Source organism: Myotis yumanensis, unplaced genomic scaffold (assembly GCF_028538775.1).
Source record: "Myotis yumanensis isolate MYYU_CA2020_CCGP unplaced genomic scaffold, mMyoYum1.0.hap1 SCAF_4, whole genome shotgun sequence".
NCBI classification, from domain to species: Eukaryota; Metazoa; Chordata; class Mammalia; order Chiroptera; family Vespertilionidae; genus Myotis; species Myotis yumanensis.
This window is the reverse complement of record NW_027223755.1, coordinates 30,850,294-30,873,290: the sequence shown is the minus strand read 5'-3', so window position 1 is coordinate 30,873,290 and position 22,997 is coordinate 30,850,294. Positions and strand designations below refer to the sequence as shown.

At 44.9% G+C, this 22,997-nt stretch overlaps 1 protein-coding gene across 3 annotated transcripts in view; it reads left to right on the top strand.

The window, feature by feature from the left end:
- The window catches only part of LOC139008605 (very long chain fatty acid elongase 7), a 168,096-nt gene that overhangs the window by 98,171 nt on the left and 46,928 nt on the right, over positions 1-22,997 (top strand). For all 3 annotated transcript variants that reach the window (XM_070412020.1, XM_070412019.1, XM_070412022.1), the window contains one exon: positions 14,729-14,994. In XM_070412020.1, coding sequence (XP_070268121.1) covers positions 14,729-14,994 — 266 coding nt within the window. The remainder of the gene's footprint in view (positions 1-14,728; positions 14,995-22,997) is intronic.

Genomic DNA, 22,997 nt, shown 5'->3' with positions numbered 1-22,997 from the left:
GTGTGGATTGTATCTTTCCAGATCAGAAGGAAGAAGCAAGTATAAATAATACTGAACAATAAGACACAACAGAGCATTAGGTTCAGAAGCAAATTTTATAGGTTAAATTGAAAGTATAAGAAGTTTATTATATTGTAGAGTACATATATATAAGAAATATACTTACACACAGAATAAATCTCATTTATTTTTAAGAGATGAGTAACTTTAGAAGCTTGGTTTCACTTGCTTATTCATTAATTTGTTCAGCAAATATTTATCGATTGTCACTTTGTATCAAGCACTGTACCAACTAAGTTAACTATTTTTTTCCCCACTGGAGTATTGCAACAGCTTCCTCACTGGTTTTCCTGCTCTCACTCTCACCTTGTACTCCTCTGCCCATCCCAGTCTATTAGCCACAAAGCAGCCAAAGTGATGCTTAAAAAATCCTATTTAAGGCCTGGACACTCTGTTGCTTAAAACTTTCTAATACATTTTTAACTAATTCAGAGTAAAATGCAAATTCCAGGGCCCGCTATGTAGCCTAATAAGCCCTTCTCTACTCTGTATCCAGCCCCATCTCCTCCACTCTCCTTTTCACTCACTCCACTTCAGTAAACACTGTCCTCTTTCCCATGTCCCCGGACATGGCGGGCATGTGTCCACCTCCGGCTTTCACATGGGCTGGTATTCACACGTCAACTTAGACTGTTTCCCCCCAGAAGCTACTCCTTTATTTCATGCAGATTGTTTACTCAAATGTGATCAAAGGGACCCTTCTTTGCCACCTGAAACAAAATATCATGCCCCTCCTCTCTCCTTTTTCTTTTTCTATTTTTCTTTCCAGCACTCAATTGCCACCTGGTGCATATGCTTAAAAAAAAAGTATAGTTGACTTGTTGTCCCCTCCCTACTGGGATGTCAGTTCCTGAAAAGAAGGGCTTTTGTTTTCTCTACTATATTCTAGTGACTGGAACAGTGTCTGACACATAGGAGGTACTCATACATGTTGAATAAATTAAATGAATGTAAATTCACTCATTTCTTTGTGGCATTTATTTTCTTAAATACTGAAATAAAAATATTATTAAACCATTTCAATGAAATAGTATGGTTTTATATTTTCCACATGTTTTTATGACTTCTTATTTACCCACATCCCAAAGAACATGATCTCTATTAGTGAATAGTATTGATACAAAACGTTGGGGGGGGGGGGGCGAGCCGGGGGAGGGGGGCGAGGTAGGCGGGGCTGTCCCAGAATGGTGCTGGGACAGACCAATAGCAGTGGAAATCAAGTCATGGGATTTGCAACTTTTAAGAACCTCAGCAAATAGACTGTCTTGATGGCTTAAATGCCAACAAACACAACTGAATGTGGTTGCAGAACAATCAGGTTTCAGCAGAGTCCTTTCAAAATGACACATCCAACCGGCTGGGAGAGCTTTCAGACAGCAGGACTGAGTGTGGCAGCCAGGAATCCTCCCAGAGTGGAGGCATGGCTTCCAGCCACTCCCTACTCAGTGTGATTGAGAAATGCAGCTTCCAACCCCACAATGTACTTGATGTCTATGTTGTTTTCCCCCCACAGCTTGAAATTTCCTGATGTTAGTGATAAGTCGGCTGGAGATAAGTCAGTTAGTGATAAGTCAACTGCCAGTTCTCAGTGTACTAACACTCACTCTATAAAGAAGTTCTGAGGCTGAATGAAAGCTACTTTAAGGATCTTGAAAGTCTCACTCCTAATATACCAGATAAGAGTATGTACAGTAATTTTTTAAAATTGCTACACTCGGAATGTGGGAACGAAGTTTAATAATTGCTACACTCAGGATGTAGTAATACATTTTAATAATTTGAAATATAACTGAGAATTCAATTGTGTTGGGGGTGTAGTCATCTGATTAAATTTATACTTCATATGCAGTCAATCCCAGTTCACACAAAAGTCACAAGCCAAACCATAGTTGAAAAGAATTCAAATGTGTGATGTTTATGAGACTCACTCCTGGGAAGGAACATTTGGATAGATTTATAAAAGGTTTCTATCTTTTTCCCCCCTTCTCCTGAAATGTGTGTGTGCACAAATATAAATGCAAAATTTGACTTTATATTTGAAAATTATCCTTTTTGATTTCTGAAGGAATTGGTAAAAACCAATCAAACAACCAAGCCAAACCAAACTCCCCAGGTTTTCACTGAAGAAGGTCTAGGTCAGTGGTTCTTAACCTTGGCTGCACATTAGAATCACCTGGGAATCTTTTTAAAATCCTGATTTCTGGGCCTCATCCTCCGGAAATTCTGTTTCTTTGTTACTAATGTTGTGGCCTCACCCCATAACAAAGAAACAGAATTTCCAGAGGATGAGGCCCAGAAATCAGGATTTTAAAAAGATTCCCAGGTGATTCTAATGTGCAGCTAAGGTTGAGAACCACTGGTCTAGGTTCAAATGCAAGTTTTGTTAATGGGACACTTAATGTCTCTGGGTAAGTCACTTATCCTCCCTGAAGCTTAGCTTCCTGAACAATAATGGGTTATTCATGATTTACATCTCCAAATAGTTCTCAGAATCAAATAAGATAATGTGAAAAAGCTTTGAAAGCTGCTTTACAAAAGTAAGGATTGTACTTTATTTCTTTTTAAAAAATCTTTATTGTTGAAAGTATTATATATGTCCTTTTTTCCCCCCATTGACCTCTCCCAGCCCACCCCCGCCCCCTAGACCAGGCCTTCACCCCCCTATTGCCTGTATGTGTCCATTGGTTATGCTTATATGCATACAAGTTCTTTGGTTGGTCTCTATCTTCTCTCTCCCCCCACTTCCCTCTGTCCCCGCCTACCCTCCCCTTCCTTCCCTCTGAGGTTTGATGGTCTGTTTGATGCTTCTATGTCTCTGGATCTATTTTTGTTCATCAGTTTATGTTGTTCATTATATTCCACAGATGAGTGAGATTATGTGATCTTTATCTTTGGCTTAGATTGCTTAGCATAATGCTCTCCAGGTCCATCCATGCTGTTGCAAATGGTAAGCATTCCTTCTTTCTTTTTTTTTTTACAGCAGCATAGTATTCCATTGTGTAGATGTAGCACAGGTTTTTAATCCACTCATCTGCTGATGGGCACTTAGGCTGTTTCCAAATCTTAGCTATTGTAAATTGTGCTGTTATGAACATGGGGGTGCATATATCCTTTCTGATTGGTGTTTCTAGTTTCTTGGGATATATTCCGAGAAGTGGGATCATTGGGTCAAATGGGAGTTCCTTTTTTAGTTTTTTTGAGGCAACTTCGTACTGTTTCCAGAGGCTGCACCAATTTGCATTCCCACCAGCAGTGTATGAGGGTTCCCTTTTCTCCACATCCTTCCGGCACTCTGAGGTGATCAGACTTGAACTTTGAACTTTAAGTCATAGGCAAAGAGTTGGGACCTCATTTGTCCTTTTGAAAAATTGAACATCAGACCACCAATTCCCTGGTGGGGAAAATCCTGAGCAGTAAAAAAAAAGAACTCACAGCCCTGTGGCAAGGGACTGAAAATTCAGTCTGATACAAAATATAGAACTCAAATTCAAGGGAAAACCTGCTCTACCAAAAGAACAGATAGAAAGCTAAATCGGGACTCTTTCCCACCTTTGTTGTTCCTACACGCTAGAGACACTCCTCGTGGCTAAGTGCTCTTAGCCAGTTTTTAAATGTCCCCCCACTTGTGGACGCTGTCCGCTCGCTTCCTTTCACCACCTACTTTCCCCGATCTTGGCAGCACCTCCCGGTTCACGGTGCACTTGGAAGGGCGGACGGGGGTTTGTCTATCCAGCCCCGCTGGGTTTCGGTCACTGAGAGTTACTTTCATGGACGTGTTTGCAGAAAAAGATTGTGTACAAGGGTGGCCGGGCGGTGGGGTGTCTGCGGGTCGGTGGCTCCAGCCACTTTCGCCTCAGAGCGCGGCGGAGACACCCTGCACGGTCAGTCGACAGACGCCCGCACAACGTGCGCAAGGTGGGCGAGGGTCGGTACCCACTTAGCTGTTGTAAATTGGGCTGGGAGTGCGTCCACAGCTCCCTCCCAGGACTCCAAGGAAACAGTGGCCGCGCCCCCTTCCGCGTGGGTCCCGGTGGCCCCGCCCAGCAGTTCCTGTCACGTGCTGCAGCGCCGCCCAATCAGCGCCCGCTGCGCGCAGGCTCGCGATTCAAACAGCGGCTCGGAGGGTTCTCGCCTACCTGCAGCGCCGCCGCCGCCGCCGCCGCCGTGTGCGGGCCATGGAGCACCGCATTGTGGGGCCCGGGCCGTACCGGGCCACCAGGCTGGTGAGTGAGCATGAGGGGCCTCCGGCCCCCGATCCCCCGGCCTTCCCGCTGACGGGTCAGTCTTCGCTTCTGGAGCGCAGGCCGGGCCAGGGTTTGGGGGCCGGGCCGGGGCTTGGAGGCCGGGCCGGGCCGGGGTTTGGGGGCGGGACGGGTTTGGGCCGGCGTGGCCGTTTTCTGGACGTTGCTCAAAGAACGGATAACGGGTCCCGGAGCCCAGGCCGTCGGGGGCGCATCTTCGTTCCCGAGATCTTGGAGGTGTTCTGGGCCATCAATGGCACCTCCCACTTTGAAGAGCCGGGAGGACCAGGTGACCCCCTCTCCCAGCCTGTTTGTCCCGAGTAATCCTACGCCTGCTGCCAGGAGCGGGGAAACCCATTTCTAACCGTAGGGACCCTCCTGCAGCCCGGGCAGGGTGTGTCTCCGTCCTGAGAGTCACTGGTGGTGACAACTTGAGGTTCTTTCTAACGGTGCCCAGAGCAGAGGTGGATCGCCCTGACCACATTTCCGGTTCCTGGTGTTTCTGTTTTTTGGGTTTTTTTCTTTTCTTCATCATTGACATAAATGAGAGGCTGGGCTGGTTGGTCTGAAAGAGCCTTTGCAGACCCTGATGGCCCAGGGTGCTGCCTTTTCTCCTGGGAGAAGAGCTTCGGTATTGGGAGTTCTCAGGGGTTCTTATTTTGATTTCTTTTATGACCTGGAGCAAGTGATTATAGTGATTTCTGTTTCAGAGGATTATCATAAAGGAATGAGTGATGACAATTTGGTATGTTCATGGCAGGGTTTTAGGGAGCTTTCTGTGAAAGCGTACTGGTAATTTGGGAGGAAGGGACCTTCCTCTTGGGTCTGGCACCACTTCTGGGGAATTAGTCTCCTTGTTCCGTGCACCCTAATGGATATCCAGGAAAAGATGGGGATTAAGTTCAACCTCTAATGCAGCTAGTTACTAGGCTTGCATATGTGGAAGAGATGAGGACAGTGGGGCAGGGGGAGGTATAATTAGGGTTTCCTTTTCTTTCGGGAACCAGTGTCACAATGGCCGGTGGGGTCAAGCCAGAGCTAAGAAAGCCAGCTTCTAAGAGAAATCGTGGTTGGGCAGATGGTTGTTTAATTTTTTATTTGGCTCATAGACCACTTTGAGAATCTCCTTTTTATAGAATAGTGCTCATGCCACATACTCATGAAATTATACATATGATTTCTGAAGACTTGGGGAGTCCATGGCATTGTTTCATTTGGCTTAACCACTTACTTGCCCACAATTTTGTGAGTCAGCAATCTGGCCTGGGCTTATGTCAGTGGCTTTATTGTTGGGGCCACTCACGTGCCACGATCATCTAGTGACTTGACTAGGACAGAACCCTTGACGTGGTTCTGGCTGTTGGCTGGGCCAAGTATCTTCACATAGTGGTTCAACATAACCAAAAGAAGGTTTCTGCCTGTAACTTTTTGTTTAGACTTCATTGGTCAGAGCAAGTCAAACAGCTAATTCCAGATTGTAGAAATTCAGCTCCACTTTTATTTTTGTTAAATTAAATTTTTTTTAAAATTTACAGTTGACATTTAATATTTCAGGTATACAACATAGTGGGTAGACATTTATATAACTTATGAGGTGATCCCCTTCCTGGAAGTCTAGTACCCATCTGACACTATACATAGTTAATACATTACTAGAAGCCCGGTGCACAAAAAGTTGTGCACTTGAGGGGGGGGTCCCTCAGCCCAGTGTGTGCCCTCTCGCAGTCTGGGACCCCTCAGGGAATGACCACCTGCTGGCTTAGGCCTGCTCCTCGGTGGATTGGGCCTAAGTTGGCAGTCAGACATCCCTCTAGCAGCCCGGGAGCCCTCGGGGGATGTCCACTTGCCAGCGGGGAACAGGCATAAGCTGCAGTCTGACATCATTAGCGCTGCTGAGGAGGCGGGAGAGGCTCCCACTACCTCCGCTGTACTGGCAGCCATCAGCCTGGCTTGTGGCTGAGCAGAGCTCCCCCTGTGGGAGTGCACTGACCACCAGGGGGCAGCTCCTGCATTGAGCGTCTGCTCCCTGGTAGTCAGTGTGTGTCATAGTGACCAGTCATTCCCAGTCTTTCTGCTGTTAGGGTCAGTTTGCATATTACCCTTTTATTATATAGGATAGAGGCCTTGTGCACGGGTGGGGGTCGGCTGGTTTGCTCTGAAGGGTGTCCCGGATCAGGGTGGGGGTCCCGCTGGGGTGCCTGGCCAGCTTGGGTGAGGGGCTGATGGCTGTTTGCAGCTGGTCACACCCCCTTCAGGGTGGGGGTCCCCACTGGGGTGCCTGGCCAGCTTGGGTGAGGGGCTGATGGCTGTTTGCAGCTGGTCACACCCCCTTCAGGGTGGGGGTACCCACTGGGGTGCCTGGCCAGCCTGGGTGAGGGGCTGATGGCTGTTTGCAGGCTGGTCAAGCCCCCCCAAGTGGGGACCTTCACCCCATGGAGGTTTGGCCAGCCTTGGTGAGGGGCTGATGGCTGTTGTCAGGCTGGCCACACCCCCTTTAGGGTGGGGGGTCCCCACTGGGGTGCCTGGCCAGTCTGGGTGAGGGATTGCGGGCCGTTTTCAGGCTGGCCAAGCCCCCCCAGCGACGGAAGCTCCCATCCTCTCCTTTTTTTCGTTTTTCTTTTTTCCGGGATTTATTTACCTTCTATAATTGAAACTTTGTAGCTTTGAGAGGAACTCAGAGCTGGCCAGGGCAGGCGGGAGGGAAGCTTGGCTTCCTCCATCACCAGGGGCAACCAAGCTTACTGCTCGCTCCAGCTCTGTGGCCACGGCTGGCTGAAAGCAGGTATCTGGGGTTTATTTACCTTCTATAATTGAAACTTTGTTGCTTTGAGTGGAGCTCAGAGCCAGCTGCCACAGGCGGGAAGCTTGGCTTCCTCCTCCATCATTGGGGCAACCAAGCCTCCTGCTTGCTCCAGCTCCATGGCTCCCGGCCGCCATCTTGGTTGGGTTAATTTGCATACAGTCACTCTGATTGGCTGATGGGCGTGGCTTAAGGCATAGTGAAGGTATGGTCAATTTGCATGTTTGTCTTTTATTAGTGTAGATGTAGATTATTGACTATCTTCCCTATTCAATTCCATTTCTACTTCTTTTTTTTAATCTTTACCGAGGATATTTGTCCATTGCTTTTCAGAGAGAATGGAAGGGAGGGAGGAAGGGAGGGAGAGAGAGAAATATCGATGTGAGAGAGATACATCAACTAGTTGCCTCCTGTACGTGCCCTTACTGGGGGTGGGGAGCGATCCCGAAAGCCAGTGCATACCCTTGATCTGGAATTGAACCCGAGACCCCTTGGTTTGAGGAATGATACTCTAACCACTGAGCACACTGGCCAGGGTAGTTCTTCTTTATGGACAGATTTGCAGTTACATTACAGAGGTACCTATGAACAGGATGGGAGGAATGTTTGCATTCATCTTTGCAAACAGTCTACTACAGACATCAGAATGATTCATTAAAAAAGGCAACCAACAAATACAAATTTAAGTTTTTCTTTCTGCTAGCCTCTGAGAGATGTGGATGGTGGTGGTAGGGAACAAATAAGGTGTTTTAAAAATAATGTTTTCATATCTGCTTCCACGTCACAGTTGTTTTTACCATTTGAAACCATCTGGTAGGTCCCATGTCAGGGCTGAATTACAGGTTGTGCTTTATCAGGGTCTTTCAAAAACTTTACTCTTTTTTGTGGAAGGAAAATAACACATCCTCCCTCCTGTCTCCCCCAACATATTCACATCATTTATGCAAGAAAAACAGAGAGAAGCTCTGGATATTGGCACTTTTCCTTTCTGCTTTAGACTAAAAAAAATAAATTACATCATAATTGGAACTGTTTTTTAAATCTCATATTCACAGAAAGGTATGAAGTACCACTTTTCATAGATGCAGAGTGCCTATGTATTAGTAATTGATTCTGAGTCACATTAAAATATTGTAAAGGAGGCTACTCTCTGTGGAGCATGCCCTAGCCTTTCCCCGCCTCTTTCTTTCCTCAGCACATGCTGCCTCTCTTCTTCCTGGAGCCTGCCCGTCTCTCAAGGCATGTATCTCTTTCCCTTTCCCCTAAGCTTCAAGGGCCCTTCTACTACCTCTGTAACTTTCTAAATAAACTTTCCCTTATAAAAAATGTATACTATCAAAAGAGTTTATAAAGAAAAGTGTCTTCTACTCTTCAGAAGTCTTCAGTTCCCAAGAAGTGATATCCAAGCCTAGTTTAGCCAAAACTGATAAAGCTAAGCAGAAAATTAAATTATGTGAATAATTAATGAAAACACCCCAGTTTCACCAGAATTTCCAGATAGTCAATCCAGTTCTAAACTTTATTCTATTTGAGAAACTTGATCTTAAACTAAGATTTTGAAAACACAGCAACAATAGCCAATTTCTTTTTAAGTGAGAATTCCTAATTTGTCAGTGATAGTACTTTCATTACAGGTGCTTTCCCCCCATTGTGAAATATATAAATGTTTCCCTGAGCAAAATTCAATTGTGCCTTAAAGCTTTTACCCAGTAAATCATAAAGCTTGTGGTAGTTTTCTCTTTACTTTCCTTCTCCCACTCCCAGCTTACCATTTCCCCCTTCTCCCTCAACCTAATCTTCAGGAAAAGCTTTGGAAAATCTATTAGCATACAAAGAGCAGGCCTTTACTTGCTCCTTTTATGGCACATTATACTTTCTCAAACCACTACAGCTCCATTTTCCAAAGTACCAACAAGTCTTATCTGAAAATATCGTTTTATAGACTAGGTAAATTTTTTTGCCAAATATAAAATGACAGACTTATAAATCAATTCATGATGAATATGGGAGCTAATTAGCAACTTATTCATCACAACTAAAATAGCTTTCATTTTTGTAACTCATATATAAATAGTTATTTTAAGAGAAATAATGAGGAGAAAGAAAATTGTTTTTACTGAAAATTGCTTTTATTGATCCTTTCTTTGAACTTAATTCTGAGTTATTTGTATCATCTGATGCAACTGTTGAACTTGAAAAGACTTAAAGCTGTCATTGACTCTGAGCGCTAGAATGCACTCTAAAGATTGCCTGGTTCCATTCCCTCATTTGACTGAGGCCTAAAGGGTTGAACGGACTTGATCAAGTTCATACTACTAGTAATGGCAAGTATAACTAGATCTAGAATTTTGTTCTTTCCGAGTTCCTGCCCATGTGCCATACTATTATAGTAGTACTATAATAATATTTTTGGTACTAAGAAGGAAGGAAATGGGATAAATATTCTGGAAGAAAACAGGAAGCACATTTCAACCCTCAGTGTTATATTTTGTAGTTTAGCTCATGATGTTAAGCAAAAACAGTTGTGCTGTATGACTCTATTTCTTAAATTAGGGGACTGAAATAAATAAAACAAATAGTTTTTTAATCATAAAACAACTCTGTCCTCTTTCTATAAAGATTATCTCTTCAAATATACTAGTAATATGTTATGGAAGAAGATCATATTCTCAAGCTCTATCTTGTTCTTTGTTGGCATAGGACATTTTCTTCCTAAATGTAAGTTAGGTCCTAGCCAGTTGCTCAGTGGATAGAGCATTGACCTGCGGACTAAAGGGTCCCGGGTTCGATTCCAGTCAAGGGCATGTACCTCGGTTCCTATCTCCTCCCTGGCCCCAGGCCCCCAATCAATGTGTTTCTCTCACATCAATGCTCTGTCTTTCCTTTTCTCTTCTACTCTTTCTAAAAATCAATGGAAAAATATCCTTGGGTGAGGATTAAAAAAAATGTGTGAATAGTGATTTAAAGATAATTATTTTTCTCTATTGGCAGAGTAGCCAAATAACCATCCTATCTAATAATAGACAAACATGGTAATTAGCCATACCTCTGACACACTTCCCATTGGCTAATCAGCAGGATATGCAAATTAACTGCCAGCCAAGATGGCGACCGGCAGCCAGGCAGCTGAAGCGAACAGGAGGCTTGCTTGCTCCAGTGAAGGAGGAAGCCAAGGTTCCCCGCCTGCCGCTGCTGGGCTCTGAGCTTGCAGTCTAAGAAACAATGTTGCAGTTATAGAAGTTAAACAAATCCCATGCTTTCAGCCAGCTGGCAGAGCTGGAGTTGCAACAGAGTTTTGATTATAGAGCCCAAACAAACCCAGATACCTGCTTTCAGCAGCTGAGGCCTCAGAACAGGAGCTGGCCTCAGAGCTAAAGCCGGCTCTCAGCTCCAGTGACAGCCATAGAAGGTAAATAAATCCCAGAATTAAAAAATAAAAAGAAAAAAATGAGAGGTTGGGAGCTTCAGTCACCCGCCAGCCTGAAAATGGCCCTCAGCCCCTCACCCAGACTGGCCAGGCACCCCAGTGGGGACCCTCACCCTGAGGGGGGGTGTGACCAGCTGCAAACAGCCATCATCCCCTCATCCAGGCTGGCCAGGCACCCAAGCGGGACCCTCACCCTGATACAGGACACTATTCAGGGCAAACCAGCCGGCCCCCACCCGTGCACCAGGCCTCTATCCTATATAGTAAAAGGGTAATATGCCTCCCAGCACTGGGATCAGCGGAGGTACGAGGCCTACTGAACCCAGGATCAGCGGAGCCGCGAGGCCTCACGTCCCAGGATCAGCGGAGCCGCGAGGCCTCCTGGCACTGGGATCAGCGGAGCAGCGAGGCCTCCCAGCACCGGGATCAGTGGAGCAGCGAGGCCTCCCAGCACCGGAATCAGCGGAGCGGCGAGGCCTCACTGCCCTGGTGTCAAGCAGAGCAGCGAGGCCTCCCAGCACTGGGATCAGCAGAGCTGCGAGGCGTCCCAGCACTGGGATCAGCGGAGCCACGAGGCCTCCTGGCCCCTGGAGCAGTGTAAAAGGGGGCAGCACCCAAACCCCTTGATCGCCCTGCGGCTCTGTGTGTGACAGGGGGCGGGGCCACAACCTCCCTATCCGCTCTGCTCTGTTCGTGACAGGGGAAGGCGCCCCAACCCCCTGATCAGCCCTGCTCTGTGCCTGATAGGGGGGAGCTCCCCAACCCCCTGATCGGCCCTGCTCTGTGTGTGACAGGGTGTGGTGCCCCAACCCCCGCCATGGGCCCTGCTCTGTGTTTGATGGGGTAGAGCTCCAACCTCCCCATCGGCCCTGCCCTGAGTGTGACAGGGTGGAGTGCCCCAACCCCCTGATTGGCCCTGCTCTGTGGGTGACAGGGGGCGGTGCCCCAACTTCCCTATTGGCCCTACTCTGTGCATGACAGGGGGGAGCTCCCCAACCCCCTGATCGGCCCTGCTCTGTGCGTGACAGGGTACGGAGCCCCAACCCCCCTGAGGGACCCTGCTCTGTGCGTGACAGGGGGCGATGCCCCAACTCCCCAGTCGGCCCTGCTCTGAGCCTGACCAGGGGCTGCACCTAGGGATTGGGCCTGCCCTCTGCCACCCGGGAGCGGGCCTAAGCCAGCAGGTCGTTATCTCCCGAGGGGTCCCAGACTGTGAGAGGGCACAAGTGGGGCTGAGGGACACACACCCTGCCCCCGCCAGTGCACAAATTTTTGTGCACCGGGCCTCTAGTCCTATATAATAAAAAGCTAATATTCTAATTAGACTGGAAGGTGGAACAACCTTCCAGAACAATCATCTGGAATGACCAGTGGGCGGGACTGTGGGGCCAGCAGGCAGCTGGGGCCCCGAGGGCCGAGCCCCTTGCACGAATTTCGTGCATTGGGCCTCTAGTTTAATTATATTTGGAAATAAGTGGATACAGAAACCATGGTCCTCACTAGGTTTTGAAAATTCTAGGTGAAACACTGGGTTGAGTAAATATAAACCATAATAAGTGCCATTCAAAATCAAAATAAATAAATTCTAAATTCTTTTTAAAAAAAGATACAAACCTTTGATAAGGCTATCTTATAAAATTTGTAGTGTGAAATGAAAAGCAGCTATCAGAGAACACATAAAACCCAATCAGAAGTCCAACAGATTTTTTTTTATGAGCGGGACTGCATTGAGTTGAAAGCTCATACACAAGAGTAAAAGTGGGAGCATTCAAAACAATTTTTAAAGACTATAAGCACCTTGACCTATCAGAGATTTAAACTTAATATTAATTAACTGTAATTACAAGGTTATAGTATTGCAGAGGAATGACATATATCGGTGAGACAGAAAAGAGAGTTTAGAATCAAGAAAGGTAACATGTAAGGTAACTTAACATTTCAATTCAGTGAGAAAATGATGGCATGATTGGCTCTCCATTTGGAAGAGAATAAACTTAGAGCTCTCCTACCTCCCACCATAAAAAATTTCAGTTGAAGTTTCAAATATTAAAATAAAATCCCTCTATATGATATTAAAAGAAAAATTTAAGAAATATTTTTAATACCTCGGGCTGGGGAAGCTTTCTGAGTAAACCCTGTAACCATAAAGAAAAAAAAATTATATTTGTTTCCTTAAAACAACAACATCATTAACAACAAAACCTTCCCAAAGCTAGAGACCACATAAGCAAATTGAAAAGCCAGAAGAAAACACTTTTAAAATATTTAACTCCTTGAGTGCCAACCAATATCCTAGGAACTATGCTAAAATTGCCAAGGCATATTTGCTGATTTTACAGCAGTTTAGGAAAAAAATTATGAATCTCAAGTAAATGAAGTTACATATTCAAAAACTTAAGGAAACCTTTACTACATTGACATATTTAGCAATATCATCAGCACTAATAAAAGCAGACTTAGAACTGGACGCCATTTCGAAGCTTTGATAGCGCTCCTGGCACTTTTGGCGAAAGACAGGAGGAGCATGATTGCTCTCCCCGGCACTCTAGGGGTTAAAGAAGGTTTGTCATATATGGCCTTTATTATTTTGATATATGATCCCCTATTCCCATTTGCTGAGAGTTTTTATAAAAAACTAGAGGCTCGGTGCATGAAAATACTGCACTCGGGAAGGGGTCCCTCAGCCCATCCTGCGCCTTCTCGCAGTCTGGGAGCCCTTGGGGGATATCTGACTGCTGGCTTAGGCTCACTCCCTGCCTAAGCTGGCAGTCGGACATCCTTAGTGATGCTGCAGAGGCGGGAGCACTTGTCAGGCCTGAGCCTGGCTTCTGGTTAAGCGGTGCTCCCCCTGTGGGAATGCACTGACCACCAGGGGCAGCACCTGTGTTGAGCATCTGCCCCCTGGTGGTCAGTGCACATCATAGCGACCAGTCATTTGGCCTTTCGGTCCATTTGCATATTAGCCTTTTATAATATAGGATGGTGCTGGCACACACAAAAAAAGGTGCTGGATTTTGTCAAATGCCTTTTCTGTATTTATTGATATTATCATGTGATTTTTATTCTTCATTTAGTTAATGTGATATATCACATTTATTGGTTTGAGAATCAGCCTTGTGGACCTGGAGAGTAAGTATTATGCTAAGCAAAATAAGCCAGTCAGAGAAAGACAAGTATCACATGATCTCACTTATATGTGGAATTTAATGAACAAAATAAACTGACGAGCAAAATAGGCCCAGAGGCATGGAAACATGGAACAGACTGATGGCTCTCAGAGGGAAGAGGAGTGCGGTGGTGAGAAGAGATTAAACAAAGAATTTATATGCATATATGCATAATCCATGGACACAGTGTAGTGAAGGCCTGTGGTGGGGTGGGAACCTGGTGGAGGAAGGGAATGGGAAGGAAATGGTGGGCATCTGTAATACCCTCAAGAATAAAGATAAATAAATGTAAAAATTAAAATATTTAAGGAAAGATTAAAAGCACATTTCTTCATTCTATTTTCTATTTATTGAACACACGTACTATCTGTCAGACATTATCCTTTTTTAAGTTAAATTTATCGGGGTGACATTCGTTAGTAAGATTATGTAGGTTTCAAGTGTATATTTCTGTGGTACATGATCTGTATTTTGCATTGTGTGCCCATCACCCAAAGTCAAATCATATTCTGTCACTATGTCTTTGGGCACCTTTATTCTTTACTACTCCCTAGATTTGTTTTTAAATAGGAAAGTATTCTGTAGAATTTTAAAACATATTTTGATATCAGGAGCTATACCTCTTATCCTCTCTCCATATAATGCCTTTTATGGAATAAACAGTAAATAATTGCTGAGTGATGTAAAGTCATATTAAACATAGGATTCCAAGAAGTGAATTAAGCATATTGATCTCACGTTTACTATTATTTTCAATCGTATGTTTCTTATTAATGTAAAAATGTATTAAATTCACATTATAGGACAATTTGACGGCAATATTTCCAGTAAATATTTATTGAATAAATTCATTTTAAAAATTTACTTTTTCTTAAGAGTGTGAAGCTTGTAAATACATAAATTTCAAGGCTCCGTCTGTTACTTAGACAGCCTTTTAAATGGAAAAATTGCATTTGTTGTCTGAAATATTTTGGATGCAATAACCTGGAAAAAAAATCAGTTGATTACTAAATGCCTTTCCTTTTTCTCCTAGTGGAACGAAACTGTTGAGCTTTTTCGCTCTAGAATGCCATTACGGAAACATCGTTGTCGTTTCAAAAGTTACGAACATTGCTTCACAGCGGCTGAAGCTGTGGACTGGCTACATGACCTGCTGAGGTACAATCAGAACTTTGGCCCTGAAGTGACCCGCAAACAAACGGTGCAGCTGCTAAAAAAATTCCTGAAGAATCATGTTATCGAAGATATCAAGGGCAAATGGGGTCAGGAAGATTTTGAAGACAACGGTCACTTGTACAGGTAACAGCAACCAGTAAACTCTGAAGGGGAGGAGTATGGGGAGGATGAACGGATCTGTCCGAGTCAGAAACTTCCTTATGTGAAAGAATTTACTTTGTCCCTTGGAGGGATGCTTCTCCTGTGGTTTGTTGAGTGGAGAACTCAATGTGTTGTTACAATAAAACTGATTGCAATATTTCTTGACTCCATAGAGCACCCCATAGCAGTCTTGTGTTGCAGTGACTTTTCAGTAAGGAATCTTTTCATGCCTTTTGCACACCTGCGAGGATGGCTACCATAGCTTAGTATTTGTCCTAGGGGATCTGAAAAGGTTAAACAGTAGCTCTGGGTTAGCCTTTGTGAACAATGAGAAGGTGCATATTCAAGGGAGCTAGTGGCAGAGTGGGTCTGATCATTAAGCAGAACTCAGGGCTTATGTGAAGAATTATACTAGAATTCCCTGATGTCTCAGATTAACCCTGGCAGTGCATGTCTGCTTTTCCTCAAACATTTTTCCTTGTTTCAGTGCTTTTTTTTTTTTTTTAAATATGTTTTTATTGATTTCAGAGAGGAAGGAGGGAGGGAGGGAGGGAGGGAGAGAGAGAGAGAAAGAGAAAGAGAAAGAGAGAAACATCAATGATGAGAGAGAATCATTGATCCCCTGCCTCCTGCATGCCCCCTACTGAGGATCAAGCCCGCAATCCGGGCATGTGCCCTTAACCGGAATCGAACCTGGGACCCTTCAGTCCACAGGCTGATGCTCTATCCACTGAGCCAAAATGGCTAGGGCTTTCAGTGCTTTCTTATGATTGGACATGCTACCAGATAATCTCTCTGCTTGTACTTCCATGCCCCCTACTTACTAGGCTGTTATTGCTGGGTGTGGAAGGGCCCTACCTAAGATTCAGGGAAAGGGAGAAGACTAAAGAGGGAATGAAGTCACACTAGTTCAGAAAAGAAGAATTGTTGAGTTATCTACAGAGAGGCTTACCAAAGTGCTAAGAAACTGAGGGATTTAAAAAAATGGAGAATATGGATTCTTAATTGCTTTATTTTACAACATCAAAATAAGGAATTGATTCTCCATCTATTTGCAAATCTAATCTTCCTCTAGCTCCTAATCTCCCTTGTCTGCTTTCATTATAATTTGGCTGTAGTGCTGTTCAACTGCAAGCAGCACTGGAAATGGAGCAGGTAGGGCAGCCTGCCCCAGAAAACTAAGGAATCCTCTTACAATACATTTATTGAGGACACTTGGAGGCCACTGGGACACCTGGCTTGAGTAGAGAAAACCTGATTTTTTCAAACCTCAACAATTTCTTTGGCCTTTTCAAGACTAGCTACTGAGAAAGGCTGACGAGCAAGGAGAGGGTGCCAAGGCCAAGACCAGAAGTTGCTGTTTGTTTAGAATCTAATTTCCTCACAGAGTTTCATCAGCAATCTTCAGCTTCTAGATATCGAGTTGTCATCTGGGCAATTAGTTGTTTCTCCATTTGGCAGTTATTTCTGACTTGCTGATCCAACTTTTAATTAGGATTGTGCGTGGTGATAGCCTGTTCTGCGATCATAGTGCTTATTAGCAACAACTCTAGCCCTGGTTCCACATGCTGCACTTCATTGGGGATTCTTCAGTGATTATTTTTCTTGGGAAACTCTAATTGCTTGTACCCCATCAATATTTAGCCAGCACACTGCTACAAGCTTCTCTGGATGAGCAACTCCCAATCTGTTCTATTGTCACCCTACATTGGGCACCTCTCATTCAGTTCCATGAGGCACCGAGAGTCATCAGAACTGTAAAATAGGATCATGCTCTAGGAGCTGGCCACCCAGCACTGACTGTGAGGGCATGTTCCCTTCAATATGAAGACTTCCCCATGTTTACCCTTTAAAAAACAGTGCGCATGGATTAAATTTGTTCATGAAATAATGATCCAGTTTTTCTTATAGAATATTTGAGTCATAAGGGAGCAGTATTTTCTTTCATTATTTACCACTTGAATACTCACAATCTTCCCTTTTCCTGAGTGGAAGTTCTATAAGTGAAGCCCTGATGTTTGATGTTCTCAGGTTAATCTGGGATGAAATCTATGTAGACATGTACTAGTAAATCACTTGTTAAGGAGCACATGCCTTGACTGGAGAGTAAGCTAATGAGTGTGGAGGCAGCTGTTGCATATATACAACTTCTGGGACTAGTGCTCAGGATCATTACCATTACATGTCAGTGCTCCAGGGAAGAGTAGGGCAGACTGCCCTACCTGCCCCATTTCCAGTGCTGCTGGTGGTTGAATAGCACTACAGCCAAATTATAATGAAAGCAGACAAGGGAGATTAGGAGCTAGAGGAAGATTATTAGATTTGAGAATAGATGGGTAGTCAATAAGGTGAAGAAATTCCAGAACATGATTCTAAATATCAGGCTTTATGGAAGAGGGGCCTTTATAAGTTGTATGAAAAGGCTGGCATGTGCAGCTGAGAGTTCTTGCTGGGAAAAAAGGAATGAGAATTATAGAGCACCGATGTCAGACTTGCTGCATAATTGTTATAATAATCAGAAGAGATGTTGCAGAGAAGTGCCCAGAGTTATTTCCTGTTACGAATACTGGAGACTAGAAAGGTTCTGGATTTGCTTCTAGTGAGGACAATTTTAAATTTCACCAAAGGGTCCTCAGAGTTGAGTCAGATGCTGTCATCGGTGTCTTAACAAAACTTCATGGCCCTAGGCTTCTGCTGAGGAGAGCCAGTTACACTATCTTGAATTTTTATAAGAAATTTTAACTTTTGAAGCAGTTTCCCTTCCGTGATCTCATTTGATCTTCATGACATCCCTGTAAGGTGGACAAGGTGGGTATTTCATCCTCAAAAAACCAGACAATTTTCTCTTTGAATTATCTAAATAAAATACCAGGAATGTTCTAGTTAAAGAAATTTCATACTGATCATGGAATCTCCTCCTATTTGTATGTGAACAGACTATTATGTTGGACTAGATGCCCAGTGCACAAAATTCGTGAACGGGTACAGTCCCTAGGCCTGGCCGGTGATTGAAGCGTGAGCATCTGGCGTGGAAGGGCAGGTCTCAGCTGACCTCCGGGCCCTGGGCAGCACATGGGCCCTCGCCCCCCCACGCACCCTCCTCTGCCTGAGTCATGGTGCCCGAGTCCCCATGTGGAGATGCGGTGAGCACAGCTGGATGCCGTGTGCTGGGGTGCAGAGTGGGCCTCTCGGCTGCTCAGCAGTGCCATACGGAAGCTGGGTGGGCAGCGCGCTCACTCCCAGCCAGCTTTGCAGACCAGCTCCTGCGCAAACCCACAGAAGCATGGGGGCTTCCCTGGTGCACGAGCCCTGGCGTCGGGAGAGGGTGGCGGGGGAGTGAGAGCAAGCTTGGTGGTTTCTCACCGCACATCAGTCTCCGTCTCCATCTCTGTCTCTGTCATCCCTGCCTCCTGGTAGCTGGTGAGAGGTCATGGCCCCCTGCCAACCTGGGCGCCGCAATAGGTTGGTTGCCGCCACCCACCCCCCAGTTCCCCGTCCCGGCCCGGGGATTGGCCCCATTGGGCAATCAGGGCCTGCCGGCCGCTGGTCGCAGTTCCAGGGCAATCAATTGGGGCTGCCCATCCCCTCCCCTGCCCAGCTCCCTCAGTGCCTGGGAGCTGGGTGGCAGCCCTGCCCCCTGCCGCTGCCACCGGTCACCATCAGCGGGGCTATCGTTCCCCTGCTCGCACCTCCCTTAGCCTGGCGCCGCCCACTCACCTCCACCATCCCGCCACGGTCCTGCTCTCATTGGGGCCCATCGGGGCCAGCAGTGCCTCCACTGTTGCTCGCTGCCAACGTCGCATTGCTGACGCCCACTATGTTCCGCTCTGCCCCCTGGTGGTCAGCACACATCATAGCGAGTGGTTGAACTCCCGGTTGAGGGAACAATTTGCACATTAGGCTTTTATTATATAGGCTTATTTAAACTTAATATAATGGGTTATAGAAAAATAGAAGTATGTAATATGATAGTTGATTATTGTTTTGGGCCATTTAATAAGGAAAGTGTTTGGACTAGTGTAGATCTTTAGCAGGATGGGGTACAGGGTCTGGAGCCTATACCTGGCCTTTGACCTGCTCTCACTACCAATGCTGGCTTCATGAGTACTGAGAACCCAGAAGGTGTTCATGGTTTACAGAGGGCATTCACTTGCTCAACTGTAGTGGTTTGGGGCTAATGTGTAGGGAGCCATTTTCTTTTTATTCTCCTACCTCTCTCTGTTCCTCTTTTTCTCTTCCCATCTCTTCATGTGTTACTCTCATCCTCCTTTCTTTTTCCTTTTCATTTTTTCTTACTTCATTTTTTCTCCTTCTTTCTGTTCCTTTCCCTCATATTTGCATTTTTTTCTGGCCTATTTCCAAAATACTAATTCTAATTTGAAACTAAAAATTTTTATGTAGATGCTGTCAACTTTGTTGAATACTGTTACTTTCACAGTTCTTAATTAAAAAACAATAACAAAGGAATCATGCATGCTACCCAGTTTTAAGACCTACTGTACATAAAGCCACAGAAATGAGGACTGCGGTATTGTGAAGAGGTAGACATAGGTTAGTGGAACAGAAGAGTCCAGAGACACACACAAATATGGCCAAGTGATTTTTGACAAAGGTGTAAAAATAATTTAAATGAAAAAGAGTAGTCTTTTCAGTAACTGGTGTTGGAGCACTTGGATATCTAGCCTCTATATGCAAGAAAATGAGCCTCAACCTAAATCTCAGACTTTACACAAAAAATTCAAAATGAATCATAGATTTACATTTTTTACATTTTTTTTACATGGTTTTTTCCCATTATTATATCTTTTTTTTTTAATCTTTATTGTTCAGATTACATTTGTTCCTCTTCCCCCCAGCCCCGCCATAACTCCCCTCCTCCCAGTTCCCGCCCCACCCTCCGCCCTCAATCCCCACCCACTGTCCTCATCCATAGGTGCACGATTTTTGTCCAGTCTCTTCCCGCATCTCCCATTCCCCTTTCTCCCCCAAGAATAGTCTGTCCATTCCCTTTCTATGTCCCTGATTCATTATAATCACCAGTTCATTCTGTACATCAGATTATTTATTCACTTGATTCATAGATTCACTTGTTGATAGATGCATGTTTGTTGTTCACAATTTGTATCTTTACCTTTTTCTTCTTCCTCTTCTTAAAGGATACCTTTCAGCATTTCGTATAATACTGGTTTAGTGGTGATGAACTCCTTTAGCTTTTCCTTATCTGTGAAGCTCTTTATCTGACCTTCAATTCTGAATGATAGCTTTGCTGGATAAAGTGCTCTTGGTTGTAGGTTCTTGGTATTCAGCACTTTGAATATTTCTTGCCATTCCCTTCTGGCCTGCAAAGTTTCTGTTGAGAAATCAGCCGACAGTCGTATGGGTATTCCCTTGTAGGTAATTGAGTCTCTTTCTCTTGCTGCTTTTAAGATTCTCTCTTTGTCTTTTGCTCTTGGCATTTTAATGATGATGTGTCTTGGTGTGGTCCTCTTTGGATTCCTTTTGTTTGGGGTTCTCTGCGCTTCTTGGACCTGTAAGTCCATTTCTTTCACCAGGTGGGGGAAGTTTTCTGCCATTATTTCTTCAAATAGGTTTTCAATATCTTGCTGTCTCTCATCTTCTGGCACCCCAATAATTCTGATATTAGTGCGCTTGAAGCTGTCCCAGAGGCTCCTTACACTATCTTCGTATTTTCGGATTCTTTTTTCATTTTGCTTTTCTCGTTGGGTGTTTTTTGCTTCTTCGAATTTCAAATCTTTGGCTTGATTCTTGCGCTCCTCTGGTCTGCTATTGGGTATAATATTCTTTATTTCAGTCCGTGTATGCTTAATTTCTAGTTTCTTTATCGTAGCATCGAGGGTCTCATTAGTTTTTGTGAGGCTCTCCACAAGTTTATTGCAAGCCCTCAAAATTGCGTTTTTTAGCTCCATATCCTCCATTTCTGTCATGTTTTTTTGTCTCCGCATTTTTTATGCTTTCTTGGTGCACCCCCTTGTGGTCTTTGTGTGCAGTCGTGTTCTAGTTAAGCCTTGATTTTTTTAGTTAATATTGAGGGATTTGACCACCAGGCTGACTGGCTGTGAGAATCAGCTGTGTGGAAAACTTCTGTCCTCTGGGGAGGTGCTAATCTAGCCTTTGCCTGAGGGGATCCGGCAAATGGCTCTGCGCAGGGCTTGGGCGGTGCGGGATCAACAGGGAGCAGTTATGCCTGCTCTCAGTCCCGTTCCCAGAGGCTCTGCTTCTCAGAACCCCGGCAGCCGCTGCAAACCTTTGTATTTTCTACACTGCGCTGCCTCTGAGCCTCGGTTTGCTGTTCTTTTTCCTTCTAGTTGAAGAGTCTCTCCTCAGCCAGCATTCCTGTGGTTCTGGGTGATGTCTGTTCCGTCTTTTAGTTGTATTTTTGAAGTGGTTGTTTGCGGCAGCAGTCTCCGGTGTTTACCTATGCCGCCATTTTGGTTCTCCCTCGAATCATAGATTTAAATGTAAAACTACAAAAGTTTTAATTAAACAGGAGAAGATCTTTATGCCCTTTATGTTCTTGAACATGATATCAAAAGTGTGATTTATAAAAGAGAACATGATAAATTGGACTTCATCAAAATTAAAATCTTTTGCTCTATGAAAGATACCAATAAGGATCAGAAGACAAGCTACAGATGGGGAGAAAATATTCGCAAGCTACAAAAATAACAATGGACTGGTATCCTATACTAATAAAAGACAAACATGCAAATTGACCGTACTTTTGCTATGCCTTAAGCCATGCCCACCAGCCAATCAGAGCGACTATATGCAAATTAACCGAACCAAGATGGCGGCCGGCAGCCACGGAGCTGGAGCGAGCAGGAGGCTTGCTTGCTCCAGTGATGGAGGAAGCCAAGCTTCCCTGCCTGCCGCGGCCTGGCTCTGAGCTCCACTGAAAGCAACAAAGTTTCAATTATAGAAGGTAAATAAACCCCACATACCTGCTTTCAGCCAGCCGTGGCCACGGAGCTGGAGCGAGCAGGAGCCAGCTCTGAGCTCCACTCAAAGCAACAACATTTCAATTATAGAAGGTAAACAAACCCCAGATACCTGCTTTCAGCAGGTCGTGGCCACTGGAGCAGGAGCGAGCAGGAGTGGGTTGCCCCTGGCGATGGAGGAAGCCAAGCTTTCCGCAGGCCTCCGCTAAAGGCAACAAAGTTTCAATTATAGAAGGTAAATAAATCCCAGAATAAAAAATAAAAAAAAAGAGAGGCTGGGAGCTTACATCACTAGGGTGGTTGGCCAGCCTGAAAATGGCCCTCAGCCCGTCACCCAGACTGGCCAGGCACCCCAGTGGGGACCCCCCATCCTAAAGAGGGTGTGGCCAGCCTGCAAACAGCCATCAGCCCCTCACCGAGGCTGGCCAAACCTCCATGGGGTGAGGGTCTCCACTGGGGTGGACATCCTCCGAGGGGTCCCACACTGCAAGAGGGCATAGGCTGGGCCGAGGGACCCCCCGAGTGCACAAATTTTTGTGCATCGGGCCTCTAGTGAAAATATAAAGAACTAGCCCTGGCTGTTATTGCACAGTTGGTTGAGTGTCATCCCATGCACCCAGAGGTCACTGGTTTGATTCTAGGTCAGGGCACATGCCCAGGTTGCAGATTGATCCCCAATAGGGGGCATGCAGGAGGCAGCCAATCCATGGTTTCCCTTCAGTGATGTTCCTCTATCCCCCTCTTCCTCACTCTTTCTCAAATTTATATAAAACTCAACAATAAGAAAACAAACAATCCAATTAAAAAATGAACAAAACACTTTACTTGATCAGCTACTTTACCAAAGATAACCAGATAGCAGGTAAATACTTGAGAAAATGTTTAACATAGTTAGCATTAGGGAAATGCAAATTAAAACCATGACAAGATACCACTACATATCTGCTAGAATTGCTAAAATAAAAATACTGACAATCTCAAGAGCTAGTGAGGATGCTAGGCCGTTGGAAATCTCCTTCATTGCTG